This window comes from Lontra canadensis, unplaced genomic scaffold, assembly GCF_010015895.1.
Source record: "Lontra canadensis isolate GAN:19392208 unplaced genomic scaffold, GSC_riverotter_1.0 scaffold85, whole genome shotgun sequence".
Taxonomy (NCBI): Eukaryota; Metazoa; Chordata; class Mammalia; order Carnivora; family Mustelidae; genus Lontra; species Lontra canadensis.
In genome coordinates, this window is record NW_022631079.1 from 3,291,037 (window position 1) to 3,305,667 (window position 14,631).

Below are 14,631 nucleotides of genomic sequence, written 5' to 3' on the forward strand. Positions count from 1 at the left end.
GCTCTCCCCCGCCCCAAGCCCCCGCCCCGCGCTGCTGCAGAAGCCGCGGCAAGTGCAGCTCCGGGCGGGCGCCTAGCACAAGCCCGAGCGAGCCTCGGGCGCTCGCACTGGGCATGCTCAGTGGCGGCCGCAAGCCAGAAGCTCGGCGCTCGCCCCCGGAGCTGCCGCCCCTGCCCCTCCGCGTCCCTCCCTCCCCCGACGCGGTCTCGCCCGCCTCCCACCTCCCCTCGGGCTCCCAGGCGCCGGGCTCCCGGCGCGGCGGCGGCGGCGGAGGGGGCGGGCGGGCCGGCGGGCGGTGATGTGGCGGGACTCTTTGTGCACTGCGGCAGGATACGCGCTGGGGCGCCGAGCCGCGGCTGCGCTCGGCTCTCTCCTCTCGGAAGCTGCAGCCATGATGGAAGTTTGAGAGTTGAGCCGCTGTGAGGCGAGGCCGGGCTCAGGCGAGGGAGATGAGAGACGGCGGCGGCCGCGGCCCAGAGCCCCTCTCAGCGCCCGTGAGCAGCCGCGGGGGCAGCGCCCTCGGGGAGCCGGCCGGCCGGCGGCGGCGGCAGCGGCGGCGTCTCTTGCCTCGTCCTCGTCCTCTCTTCTAACCGTGCAGCCTCTCGCTCGGCTTCTCGTGCAAGGGACGGTGGAAGCCGCGGGCCCGGGCGGGAGCCGGCTGAGGCGCGGCGGCAGCAGCGGCACCTCCCGCTCCTGGAGCGGGGGGGAGAAGCGGCGGCGGCGGCCGCGGCGGCTGCAGCTCCGGGGAGGGGGCCGGAGTCGCCTGTCACCATTTCCAGGGCTGGGGCCGCCGGAGAGTTGGTCTCTCCCCTCTTACTGCCTCCAACACGGCGGCGGCGGCGGCGGCACGTCCAGGGACCCGGGCCGGCTGTAAACCTCCCCTCCGCCGCCGCCGCACCCCCCCCGGCCCGGGCTCCGGAGGCCGCCGGCGGAGGCAGCGGGCGTCCCGAGGATTCGCCGTCTCCTTCTCGTCCCGCGGCGGCCGCGGCCAGGCCTCTGGCTGCTGAGGAGAAGCAGGCCCCGTCGCTGCAACCATCCAGCAGCCGCCGCAGCAGCCATTACCCGGCTGCGGTCCAGAGCCAGGCGGCGGCAGAGCGAGGGGCATCCGCTACCGCCAAGTCCAGAGCCATTTCCATCCTGCAGAAGAAGCCCCGCCACCAGCAGCTTCTGCCATCTCTCTCCTCCTTTTTCTTCAGCCACAGGCTCCCAGACATGACAGCCATCATCAAAGAGATCGTTAGCAGAAACAAAAGGAGATATCAAGAGGATGGATTCGACTTAGACTTGACCTGTATCCATTTCTGCCGCTGCCCCTCTCTGCCTTTCTGTCACTCTCGCTTAGAACGTGGGAGCAGACAGAGGCGAAAAATTTCCATGGTTTGGGTGACCGTAGCAGCTAACCCTGCTCGAATTTCTAGATCGTGTCTCTTTGGTGTCTCTCTCGAATGCATCCTGCCTAGGGTGTGTTCGGCTACATGGAACTCTGGCCCGCTTGCGAGTGTCAAGGCACCGATTGCTTTCTCGGGTCTGTCTGCGGGGTCTCTTCCGAAGGGCTATTGTCCGTTAACACAGAACTCGGTACACTGTTGGTGGATTAGTGAGCTCGGTAATCCGGTCTGCTAAACAGAAAAGTAGACGCTTTGAGGTTGAGCATATTTCGATTAAATCTTGGCTTTAGGCCCTAGATCAAGGGTATAGATTAGATTAAAATGAAAATTAGTATTGCACGTATGCATATTGCATCAGAATCTTGCACTGATTGTTTTTAGTTTCCTGGGTTGCATTGATAGACTTTTTTTTTTTTTTTAAATGTGAGTTGTGAGCTGATTTGCATAACTTTGGAAGCAGAATCGTTTTCGGCTTGTATGGGTGTTCATTGGAGGGCAGAAGTAGGTTTGTGTATTTAAGCTAAGTTTAATTACAACTTTGAACTGCATTTAGAAGTTTTGTAGTTTGAAATCAATAGTGTCATAGGGAATATGCCTCATAAGGCGCTCTTACTGGATCTTTGTTAAATTTGCCCCCCCCCTTTTTTTTTCTCCTGATGGGGTGATAGAGGATAGGGCATGAAATTTGCAGCTCAGTAGCATTTTCTATTCAGTGGTCCTGTCACACGTAATAGAATGGAGATTGAAGGTTTTTTGATCCCAGATGATGATGATGTGTAGGTTCCGAGGGTATTGTGTGCCGCAAATTGTGATTGCAGAGATTAAGTGTCAGTTCTTCCTTGAAATTTAAGTGTTACTGTGATGCCGGAATGGCTGCTCACCTAATTCCAGTTGCAGATCCTCTGGCACCGTTGAGGGTCCATTAATCGGACTCGGACTCTGACTTAACGTATAATGTCAAGTGTCATTTAACCGGCAAGAGGGGATGACTCCAGCGTCAGACTGTGTAGGTATGTTAGCTGTTTTTCACCCATTGCCTTAAATTTACTGACTCAGGTTGTTGAATAAGACAGAAACCCAAGAATTTTAAGAAGCATTATTGTTTCGGTTGTCTACAAGTTAGGCCTTTGTACCTCAAAAGATAGTGGTTATCGAAAGGCATTGATCTTTGCAGTTTCAGGTATAAGGTACTGTTTTTGATCAAGGAGGGGGATAGAGCCCTCCTGGTTTGCAGAATGGAAAGTATCACAGACATTCAGAGTTCCTGGTAGGCCTGTGTTGTTCAAGGCATGAAAAAACAGAATTAAGTTGTTGGTTTGAGGTGGCTGAAACATCTTTTTGAGGCTGCTGTTAAGACCAAAAATTGGGTGATGTGAATTATCACAGTGGACAATATTTAGTTAAAATTATGTAATTGCATCAGTGTTCATATTCTTAATAGAAACTATGTCTTAGCAAATATCAGTAAACGTTCTGCCTAAAGGTTGAGTGGCGCTAAAGTGTCCGTATGTCCTGCTAAAAACTGTGGGGGAAGATTTGTTTTTTGAAGAAACTGTTTTCTATCTGAAGAGGTTTTATTCCTTTGGATTATATAGCTGCACGTAGATGTGCACAACTAATTTTGCCCAAGTGTTTGTTTTGAGATGAAGGTAAAAGTTACTGAAGAAGGAGCTATATAACACACAAAACGTAAGTTTTCTGTTAAGTTAAAAAATTAATGTTTGAGAAGAATATTTAGAAGTTCTGGAGTCTGCATTAATTGCAGAACTAGTCAGGCTGAACTTGACCCACTTGCCTAGAAGGTAATTATGGAAAAACTTCTGACTTGTAATTTATTTCAAAAGCCGTCTACTGTTGGTGTGAACTGACAGCCATCTGGATGCATAGGAACAAGTTGATTAACTGTTTCGTTAACTTTTTCAGAAAAGTCCCCATGCAAAAAAATGCCTCTAATGCTGTTTGGTAGATCGCTTTTATTATTCAGAGTACGTTTATACTATTTTTACTTTACTCATTTGCTTTAAAATTTAGCAGGGTTTTAAGTTTAAAATTATGCTACCAGGTTATTTACACGTGAGTAGTGAGATGATTGGCCAGGTCTCCGTTGATTTCAGAAGTGTGCCTTTGCACGTGAAATTTATGTGAGTTAAAACTTTCTCGAGCACTGCTTTTAGTTATATATAGAAAGCAGTGTCAAATATTGCATCAAATGACTAATAACACTTAATTTCTAGAGTAGTGGTTTTATTGAGCCAAATATTGATATGAAAAAAAATCACTTAGGAAAAAGTCAGCGAAGGGCTCTTTTTTCATAGTTGCACTTCCAATAATTTTGATACACCAAAGCACTTTGGTTTGCTTGGTTTCACTTTAGTGTTCTGTGTTTATTTTGGGGGGGTGGTGATTAAAATGGCCATTGAAGACGGTCTCTGACAGGTTGTAGTATCTGTTTCAGCAGCTAGCCTGTGAGAAGTTAAATTTCTTTATGAAAGTAGTGATTGGAGTGTTTCTATCTGATAAGAAAGATTAAGAACGTAGTGATTTCTCAGAGGAAAATTGAGAACGATTATTTGCAAATTTTTCTATATTATTTGCAAAATTGAGTTATTCTAAAAATAATTTGTTGGTACCTTATTGTTAGTCTGGAAAGTAGCATTGACCGTGAGACTGTAAAAAAGTTTAGTGTCTTTAGATTTCCTGGAAATTTTAGGCTTTGGTTGTATGTATTTTTATTTTTTGATAAGTTTGCATCTTTTCAAATGTTAATCGTAGGGAGTTTTTTTAACTTGTAGATGGTACAGGGACTGTTGAAGTTAACTATTGTTTTTTAAGATTAGTGATTATTGAAATGACCATACTGTGAGATGTGTTTTTTTTTTTTTTAATTAACAATTTTTATTTTGCCCTGTTTCATATCTGCTAAGTTGCATTTCTTTTCTGAGCAACATGACTGGGCATCCTAATTGCTGTGTAACAGTTTACAAACTTCATTTTCATGAAGATTATTCAAGAATAAAGTGCCTCTGAAAGGAGAATAATTTACAGTCTCTGACTTAATGTAAGGAAAAAGGGATTTTATTGCTGTGCATTGTGAAGGTTTACAGAGTAGTGCAGTCATTTGTGGATTCACATTGTGTATCGTGCACCAAAGGCATAGTATGTGAATAAACGTCCTGAAATATGGTGACTTATAACCACCTCAGTTTAAAATTTATTTTTAGAAACTGTAGAAAAAGAAAGATGCATTGCTGTTCCTTCCTTTTGGAATTTTAACAACATGACCAAGGCAGCAATCAATGTTTTAGTTTTTGTGTGGAACAGTACATCTGTTTTTTCCTAATAACCACTTAAATAAAATACACAAGCTTCTTAATTCATATTTTCACATGTTCTCATTTTGAGATTTGCTCCATTTGCTGTTTGTTCATTTGGTGATACCTTAATACTTAATATTTTTTAGGCCACTTCAGTAATTATACTTCAGTGACTTTTAATGGAGGAATAGTTACTATGGGAAAATGAATGCACGAAGTTTCAACATTAAGTCACTCTCAGTAAACATTTTTTTTTTTAAGATTTTATTTATTTATTTGAGGGAGAATGAGAGAGAGAGAGCGAGCAAGAGATGGGGGAGGGTCAGAGGGAGAAGCAAACTCTCCACCAAGCAGAGAGCTTGATGGGGCACTCGATCCCAGGACTCCAGGATCATGACCTGAGCTGAGCCACCCACGCACCCCATCATTTTACTTTTAAATTTTGACCTCAGCCTTTTTAGTAAGACAAATGTGTAGGAAATGTTTTTATATTAAAACAGTATATGTGAGATGGCGTTTGTAAAGAGAAATTTAGAAGTATGCATGCACTTGGTGGTTTTTCACTTACTTCAAGTGTTTGGCCTTGGTTGTAGTCCAAGGGTTTAGCTACCAGAAGCTATCTTATTAATGATTGTATAAAATACTTATTTAATATCTTTTTTTTTTTTTCCTGTAGAGACCATGAGTTCTGAAGTTTTATATCTATTTTGTGGAGCCTTCCCTCTTCCTCACCTTTTCTTCTCTTTCTCCCTCGTTTTTTGTTAGATAAATTTTGATTTTAAGTGAAGTCAGTTTGGAGAATTCTTTTGAGACCTGAATTCATGAAGAAAATGAGAATTTATTCTTAGAATTTGTTCTAAGGATAGTGACTTAAGACATTTGTATCAACTTCTGAGGTAGGGGTCAGTAATGATTTCTGTAAATAATTCAGTTCTGTTTTACAGTTGCTTTCTGTCTGGTAGCTTTGAAATTAATGCATTTGCTGTCAGAGCTGTCAATAATGTTGAGGTTAGACTGCATGACCTTAAGTTGGTAAGGATTTGCTGAGTGAACTGATATCCTTAATTGTTTTATAAAGGCCACTTACTGCCACATGCATTCTTTGCTAGGTGGTCAGAAGTGTTCTGGTCTGTAATGATTGCTTTTTTTTTTTTTTTTTTTTTAAATAAATGATTGTCTTTCTAAGCATTGGGTATATGCACCTACTGATGTAAAATGCTTTCATTTGTCGGGAAAGGTGAAGTTAGTGTATTGGATTTGATTCTTCACCTGTTGTCCAATTTTTCCAATTTTTTCATTGGTTATGGAAAAGGTATTAGCAATTTGGTTCTTTTAAGGTAATTTACACTGGATTAAAGGCTCTTGCAAAAATATTAATATAGGAAAAACATTATTTAGGCATCGGTTTCAGAGAAGTTTTAGTTCAGTTCAGTGTAGTTAAGGCATATTCTTGTCCATTTGCAGCGGTTTGCATTAAGAGGCAGGTGGACATCTGTAGGGTGTTAGGTATGCACTTGGTTGTACTGAAAATATTGAGAGATGGATACTGTGGCTGCACCTGACAGCAAAGAATATTCTTACCCTGTATATAGTGTGGACAAGAAGACCGTTGACATATTATATTTTAGGTATTTATGCACTTTGTCATCCACAGTCATCACTTTATATATGGACAGTGAATCTGTGTGGATATTCTGTGTGTATGTGTAAATAAGTACAAAGTTTGCAAACTCTCTTGTAGTATTTAAAAAATGAGGTTACCTCGGTGGCTCTTACTTTATCATTTTCACATAAGGTTAAGTTTATTTTAAATGACATTAAAATGTTGAGTATTAATTTTATCTATACTATTGTGTGTCCGTTGTTTCACTGTAGATGTTAGGGTGGCAGTGTAGGCTCTAGACCCAGACTTGCCTGTGTTGGAATCTGGGCTCTCCCACTTTGAGAAGGTTACTTAATCTTTCTCAAACTGTTTCTTTTGTAAAATTTATCTTAAAGAATAAATAAGATAAATATGGGTAATTGTCTTAGCATACTACCTGCCACATGGTAACTGCTGCTCTTAAAAATTGTAATTTCAGATTACCCATTATGTGAAATTATTTGTATTTTCATTTATGGGAGGAGCAGTGATTGTAACCGAATTTCTTCAGTTTTGGACATCTTAGAATTTTAATTGGTTCAAACTGTGAGTATTTTTAAATAGGGGTATTCCTTTAGGAGCTCCGAGTATAAGATGTCTGTGATTTCATTGTTTCATCACAAATGAAATATAAAAGTCTGCTCACTCACACTGTTGACCAAAGAAAAGTTAAATAGGCTAATTAAAAAGTGTTTGCTTTAATATATTAAGGTTAAGTTGAAAACTTCATATTATTATTGCATAATGAAGTAGACATTTTAAAATAAAAATTTGTTATAATAAATTTTTCTTTAGTGTTAGAGGTAGGTCAACTTAAATATATGTTATTCACAAAGAGTAATCTTCTTAAAGAAGGCTTTTAATGTATGATACAAAACTTACATCACTGTTATACGTAAAGGTATATACTTTTTAAGTTTGTTTTTGGGAGAGGTATGCAACTTTCAATGCCAAGTTACACTTATTACAATACAACTTACACTTAACATAATCTGATAATGCCTCCATATAATGTAGGAATTTTTTTTTTTAAGACTTTATTGATTTATTTGACACACAGAGCACAAGCAGGGGGAGCAGCAGGCAGAGGGAGAGGGAGAAGCAGGCTCCCTACTGAGCAGGGAGCCTGATGTGGGTGGGACTCAATCCCAGGACCCTGGGATCATGACCCAAGCCAAAGGCAGCCAGCCACTTAACCTACTGAGCCACCCAGGCGCCCCAGGAATTTTAATTTAGTGTTAAAACGTTTGTATTACTGCATCCCATTTTCACATTTGATCATGAGTTTCAATATAATTTTAGGCCTTGGAAATGGGAAGAAAACTAAAGGATTTTTTTTTTTTTTTCTTATTTATTCTTGCCAGGTATGGGGAAGGATGGAATATGGTTGAGACCTACCTAGTAAAGGCCATTTTGGGTGCATAGGGATGATTCTTTTTTTTCTTTTGCCTTTGCTGGTCTCCCAGCTGTTTCCCAGTACTATCACTTAGTGAAGCACTTGATTTCCAGTGAGTTTTTTTGCTTGCTTATTTGTTTCACAATGCAGAATGAATGATGCTCTGTCTCATTATATATGTGACTGTCTGATGATATGATTTTTATGTATTGTTATGTGTTGCATAAACTAGCCGTATTTTTGGTCTAAGTCTCTGTTATAGAATTCAACATTTTGACATCTTCTAGGACAATTGAGTTGTCTAAAACTCTTTCCTGACACATGCCATCTATGTGCTACCAAAACTCAGTGGATTTAATATTATTTAGACTTCAGAATAGTTTAGAATTTTATTTCCTTTGATTTTTGTGGATTTTCAGGCTAAAATACCAGGTTTTTTTCTTTACTAGTAATTGCAAGGATTGCATTCTGCCAATTTTGTATGTTTAATATTTTTGACCTTTAAAAAGAGAGTATAGTGTTGTTTAATGTGTTATGAAATGCATTGTGATTTGAATCACATAGTCTTTCAATCAGGTGTATTCTTGAAGTGAGTTATAAGTAGAGCATACATGTTCAAAGTTGCAAACAACTCTGCTTTAAAATGTATGCAATTTTTTCCATTTAAAATACCTTTACTCATGAATTAGTGAGACTTCTTTTTGAGTATTCTAGTCATTCTGAACTGATTAGAGATTAAATAAATAGAATTGAAAACTTGTTTCTGCTTTTAAAATGAAGTTTGGGGGATGTTAACTAAGTTTGATTTTTAGGTGTTTACTTTTAAAATGTGTACTTATGAATTACTTTGTTCTGAGTCTGTTAGAGATCACATGGAATGCTTGGGCTTTTCCTATTTTGTTTTGTTTTGTTTTTATAATGTGAAGACTGTTTTGCCAGCTTTGTAAAATTTATTTAACATTCCTAACTTAATCATTCAAGAAATATGAAATAAGAAAAATGAGGACTTGAGTCAGAAGATTTTTTTTTTTTCTGCTTAATTAATGTAGTAGTGTTAGCTGGCATATATCTTCACAGTGTCTTATATTTATTTAGTGTATTTTTTTTTTTAATTAACAAAGCCCTTTCTTAATCTTTAGCCCATTTGGTTTTGCATAGAAGAAAAAAGCCTAAAAGCAAGTATTACTGTCCATCCTTATTTTTTTTTTTTCTTCCTTTTTTAATGTAGGAATCATAGCTCCGGTAAGAATCAGTAACTTGTTAAGGGCTAGTAGAAATTGAGTCAAAGAAGGGTGTAGGGTTTTTAGGTACTTGGTGCAGTATTTTCCCCATTATATTAGTGGTTCTCAAACTTTAGTGGGCCTCAGAATAACCTGGAGGACTTGTTAAACCATCAGTTTCTTGTCCCACCCTGAGAATTTGTGATTCATTAGGTCTGGGTTGGGGCCTGATAATTTGCATTTGTAACAAGTTTCCAAGTGATGCTGATGCTGGTGGTCTGGGGTTCACACTTTGTGAACCACTGTATTATGTTCTCTTCAATTAAATCCTTAATGTGTTATTTCCTTTAGGTTAATAGAATTTATACATACATTATCTAATTTGATCTGTAAACCCTAAATAGCTCAACATGGCAAATTTTATTCTGATTATGAAGATGAGGCAGTAAGTTTAGGAAAGAAGCGTGCTGGGGTAGATAGAGCATGGACTTGGGAGTCAGCTAGTTAAAGTGTAGCTTAACTCTTTGCTCAGCCACATATCAGTTGTGTAATAGAAGATACACTGCTTAGCATTAGTGAACCCTACTTTCAACATCTCTAACGTGGTAAAAATCCTGATAGGGTAGTTTTTAGGATTGTTAGAAGTATAGGTGAGGTGTTCAATGAATATTGGTTGCGAACTGAGAGTGACCACCTCCAACCTTGTCTGGGCACTTGGCGGTGTCTGGAGACATTTTGGGTGGTCACAGCTGGGCAGTCAGTGTGGGAGAGGTGCTCTAGTAGAGCCCAGGGAGGCTGCTGTGTGTCCTACGTGTACAGAACGGTCCCTCCCACAGCAGAATTGTCTGGCCCAAAGTGCCAATAATGTGAGGTTGAGAAACTAAACTTTATTACTCTTTTTAAAGATTTTATTTGTCAGAGACAGAGTGAGCACAAGCAGGGGAGAGGGTCAGGCAGAGGGAGAAGCAGACTCCCCACTGAGCAAGGAACCCCATGTGGGACTCCATCCGGACCTTGAGGTCATGACCTGAGCTGAAGGCAGATGCTTAACGACTGATTCATCCAGGCGTCCCTAGAAACTCTAAAGGTATAAAGTGTCTGGTACCTGGTAATAAGAGAAGTATGGTATTTGATAAAAGTCAGTACCTTTGGCCTTAGGCCTAGGTATTTAAGAAGGTCAGTTTGCTAATACGTGATGGAGCGAGGCTTTTAACATCTAGGTTTTCTACCTGCTGCTAGGCCAGTATTCTTTATAATAGGAACTTTGTCTACAAAAGATATCACTGGTAACCAAAAAGCCTTATTTCAAGAAGGCTCATGTGTTATTTGGCTGGTTGTGAAAGTGTTGCTTTGAACTTTTAGAAAAGACTGAAGATGTTTTCAGTAAGCGTGTAAGTGTAATGCACCTTCAGAGGTATTCAGAAGGACATTACGTAGAATTGCTCTAACAGAGTGGATGTGCTTTATTAAAAAAAAACCACTTTTTAGAATTTTTATTTTGGCAATAGTTTTTAAAGTAATCTTTAGCTTGTTTCCTTTAATTATGTGGTTGTTGAGTTGTTGAGAGATACTTTGCCCCCCAGTGTACTTGTTTTTTGTTGTTTAATGCATTTTTTAGTCTTAAACTTTATTCTAAAGCAGCTTTGTTATATACTCAGATCTGGTGGAGTTAAATGTGTTGATGTAAAATGGCAAATTTCTGATAAGTTATGAAAAACTTCTATCTTTCCAGATAAAGTAGGGCTGACTCTAAGGTTCTCTGATGCATGTGTTTTGTTACATTCTTTTCTAGATCCTAACTTTGCTAGGTCAGCCTGTTGAATTGAAGTGCTTTACTTATCTAATTAAAAAACTTGCATTAATGTGAAGGTTTTAGAAAAAATTAAGATGGAGCTTTAGATTAATTCAGAGAAGAGAAAATGTCAGGGGAGTAGCTTAGTGGATTCTGAATTTTGTTTTTAAAGCAGACAAACGTAATTACGAAAGTGTTCTAGGAATAGATTGTTTGCTGTGATTTTTTTTTTTTTTTCCTGTTTGCTTGATTTTACAATTTACTTTGCCTCTTGCTTGGCTCAAGCAGAATAAAATGTCAGGCCTTTCTTAAAAATTCTTATGAAATTTAAGTTTTGACTGAATGTTGTGATTTCTTTTTGAGATTATAGGAGACATCCAGAGATAGTGATAAATATTTTAAAACCAGGACTGCTAATTATATGATAGCTTCAAATTTGTTAAGCAAACAGATGGTATTTATTGCTGTAATTTAATTGACTAAGGCTTATGGTATTTATTTCAGTATATGAATAATAAATCTCATTTGCTATACTTAAGAAAATTTCTTTTGAAAAATTCATTTTATACAAATACAACTAAAGAAAATTTTTAAAAAGTGCCTGTTGTCCTACTTCTCTGAAATGTCATGCTTTCTTTCATATTCTAGTTTTTTTCGTATGCATCTAGTTTAAAATATAATTCATCGTAGTGAACTTAAAAGGTGTTTGTGCATTTTAAAACAATTTCCAGAGCCCTTCATAATTGCCTTAGTTATTTTAAGTGGTGAAGCTATCAGAAATAGTTTTTTAAAGGATTTTATTTATTTATTTGAGAGAGTGAGTGAGAAAGAGCACAAGCGTGGAAGGGGGAGAGGGAGAAGCAGACACCTTGCTGAGCAGGAGCCGATGTTAGACTTGGTCCCAAGACCCTGGCATTCGTGACCTGAGCCCAAGGCAGATGCTTAACTGACTGAGCCACCCAGGCACCCTAGAAATACTTGTTTCTCTGTAGTTAGTTACACATTAAACTTGTTTCCAATATTTGGCTAATTTTTTTTCTGTTAGAGTGGATTTAAGGTGACCTATTAGGAAAGATTTTCATGGTTTAGATTCACAAAATCATAATCTGCACACAAAAAAAGCTAAAGTGTTGGACTCTTGAAACTTTTTTCCCCTTAGTTATTTCTAGGAAAGCTATTACATACTTAAAATTTAAGCATATTTTACTTCTTTGAGTAAGACAAAATAAAATTTAAATACTCTGGATCTGTCAAATTTCATTTTCCTGTTGTGGGAATATTAAATTGTATTTCAATTAAAGTGGATATAGAAGTGATTTGAATAAACCTTCACGTTGTTTTATACCAAAGTGGATATAACCAATCACTTTCCTGTCTGTAATCAGGGCATGGCTTATCATGATGATACTGTTCCCTGGAGCATATTTTGAATGACACAGTTTATATTTGCATAGTTGCCTCGGTAATTGGTGATATTTACTGATGAAGGTTTGCTCTGCATTTCACTTATAATCAAAAATTGCATTTGTTAGTGTCAGATTTTTAAGTGTCACGTATTAAAACAGGGAGATAATTTTAACCTTATTAGCTAAATGGTGTCTTGAGCAAATGTATTAATTCATGTACTTAGAACAAAAGTATTGAGGAAGAAACAAACTCTTCTCTTTTTTAAACAAAATTACTTGTTAGAGTAACATTTTCTAAATGAGATAAAATTGTTTCAATAAGCATAAGGAAATTTTGATCTAGGTATGCTTTATACCTTTTGGTGCTAATGAAAATGAAGTAATGGTAAAAATACTTTGTAAATGTGTGCATAAATATTTTTTGAAAACTGAAGAAGCAGTCTGACATCTGGATAGTTTCCGTGGGCTAGTTGTAGGAAATTTATGGAAAATAAATATCAGCACACCAAAAGTATGATGCATTTTTGCATATCTAGTTTCTCTTCACTATGATCAGGATTATAGATAATACTGTAAAATACACTCAGGTGCTGGTTATTAAGGCTATTTGGATTCTTTTTAATACTGAAAAGGTCACACAGATTGTGATTACTGTGTAGTGTCCAAGAACTAAGGTTTGCCATCTGTTACTCAAATACAGGAAAAAGTTAAGATAATCTAGTGATATGAGTGGTTTTGACATTTCTGTTTTTTGGAATCATCTATTAATTATAGTCTTTAAAGACTAATATCAAATTTTAAGCTTTTGCAAAAATAAAGCTTAGAGGTTATGCCAGTGTTTATATTTTTCTTATAAAATGTGAAGATATTGGTTGAGAACTAAAGCTTATGTAATGGAAGTCTGGCTTTTTAGTCATTTAGTTTTACAAGATTATTTGGATATTTAAGTGGAAACACCATGTTTTATCTTGAGATATTAAGTTATATGAAATTTTGGTAGTTTTAAGCTGTAGTTTTCCTAAAAATTGATATATAGGAATTCATTATTACGGAACTTCATCAGGGAATTGATTTAATATGTATTCCTTAAATATTTGCTTTAAATATTTTTCAGGTCCTCTGCTTTCTTGTACAACTCAGTTCTTGTCTTTCTGCTGTTAAGTGATTTTCCCCATTTAAAATTTTGCTTTTTCAAGCTACAATATATAAGTTGTTTCTGTAACATAATTCCTTTTCACACCCCTCCCCCAAGAACTGGGTGTTGCCAGGTTGCATAGATGTCTTTAAAATTGCATATTGGGCTTAATAGGGTCTATTAGTTTTAATCTACTTTGTTTATTTATTATATTGATATTTTTACTGAGAAGTTTGTTATGCCAAATGATTAATATGATCAGGCATACTATTTCAGTGTAGATAGGATCTGACTTTGTGTTTAGGGCCTCTATTTTTTGTGTAAGAAACATCTTGCCAATTTAAAACTCATGTCTGATGAAAGTAGATTGTTTGACAAGCATCACTTTATAGAATTTGTTCAGGTCTGAGCTGTAGGTCATGAAGAGAATGGTGTCCTTTTGGATAAACAGATAATATGTATGTAAATTCTGTCTCTTATATTAAGTGAGGGAGTACCTATGTAGGTGAGATTTTTATCCAAATATTCAGTCTTTACCTGTTTTGTTTGCCTAATAGTATTTAAAGGGTGTGAGGTGTTATGAGCTCCTTTCCCTTGTTTTCATTTCTGTCCCTCCCATCTAACTGTTGGTATTTTTGTTTTTCTGTATGTTGACCTTTTATGTTTTTAAACAGTTTTTGGTTGACAGAGTTGACTCCTTAGTTTTATCTTTCATGTTTCAGCTTAATAATTTTTGAAGTTTTTTCTGTATATTCTCCTTTGCATATGAAGATTCCACAACTAATTGATTAGTAATTGTGCTTTTTTCCCCCCAGTTGTGATAATTGGATTTATACTAAAATGATACTTGCTTTAGGAACAAGCATTTATGGGTAGCTGACTAAAATTAAAAATATTACCTTTTCAAACCAAGCAATGTAGACTTGCTGTCATGTTTTTTGGTATATTTAAAAACTGCATATTATTAAAATTTAAAATGAATTTTGGCTAGTATTTTAGTATATGTAATTTCAGAGGGTTTTTTTGATGATCCACTTATTCAAGTGATTATAAAGTTGATATAATGATAAAAATATCCTCAGTGAGAATATAAATCATATTTTTCAGTATTAGCAACAATACTGCTGTTTTCAACGATACTTGTTTTCAACAAACATAGTATTGTGAAAACAAGGCAGTTTTCATAAAATCAGTAATGTGATTCTTATTAATATAGTAATAAATACCACAAATGCCAATATCTGTGCCTTAATTTTTTTTTTTAAAGATTTTTATTTATTTGACAGAGATCACAAGTAGGCAGAGAGGCAGGCAGAGAGAGAGAAAGGGAAGCAGGCT

General features: G+C 37.8%; 1 protein-coding gene across 3 annotated transcripts in view; it reads left to right on the plus strand.

Moving 5' to 3' along the window:
* Positions 1 to 505: 505 nt before the first annotated feature.
* The window catches only part of PTEN (phosphatase and tensin homolog), an 86,284-nt gene continuing 72,158 nt past the window's right edge, over positions 506 to 14,631 (plus strand). Inside the window, exon 1 of one of the 3 annotated variants that reach the window (XM_032883031.1) lies at positions 506 to 1,291. In XM_032883031.1, the coding sequence (XP_032738922.1) occupies positions 1,213 to 1,291 (79 nt within the window). In that variant the 5' untranslated portion in view covers positions 506 to 1,212. The remainder of the gene's footprint in view (positions 1,292 to 14,631) is intronic. The other 2 variants (XR_004385662.1, XM_032883028.1) reach the window with 2 other exon arrangements.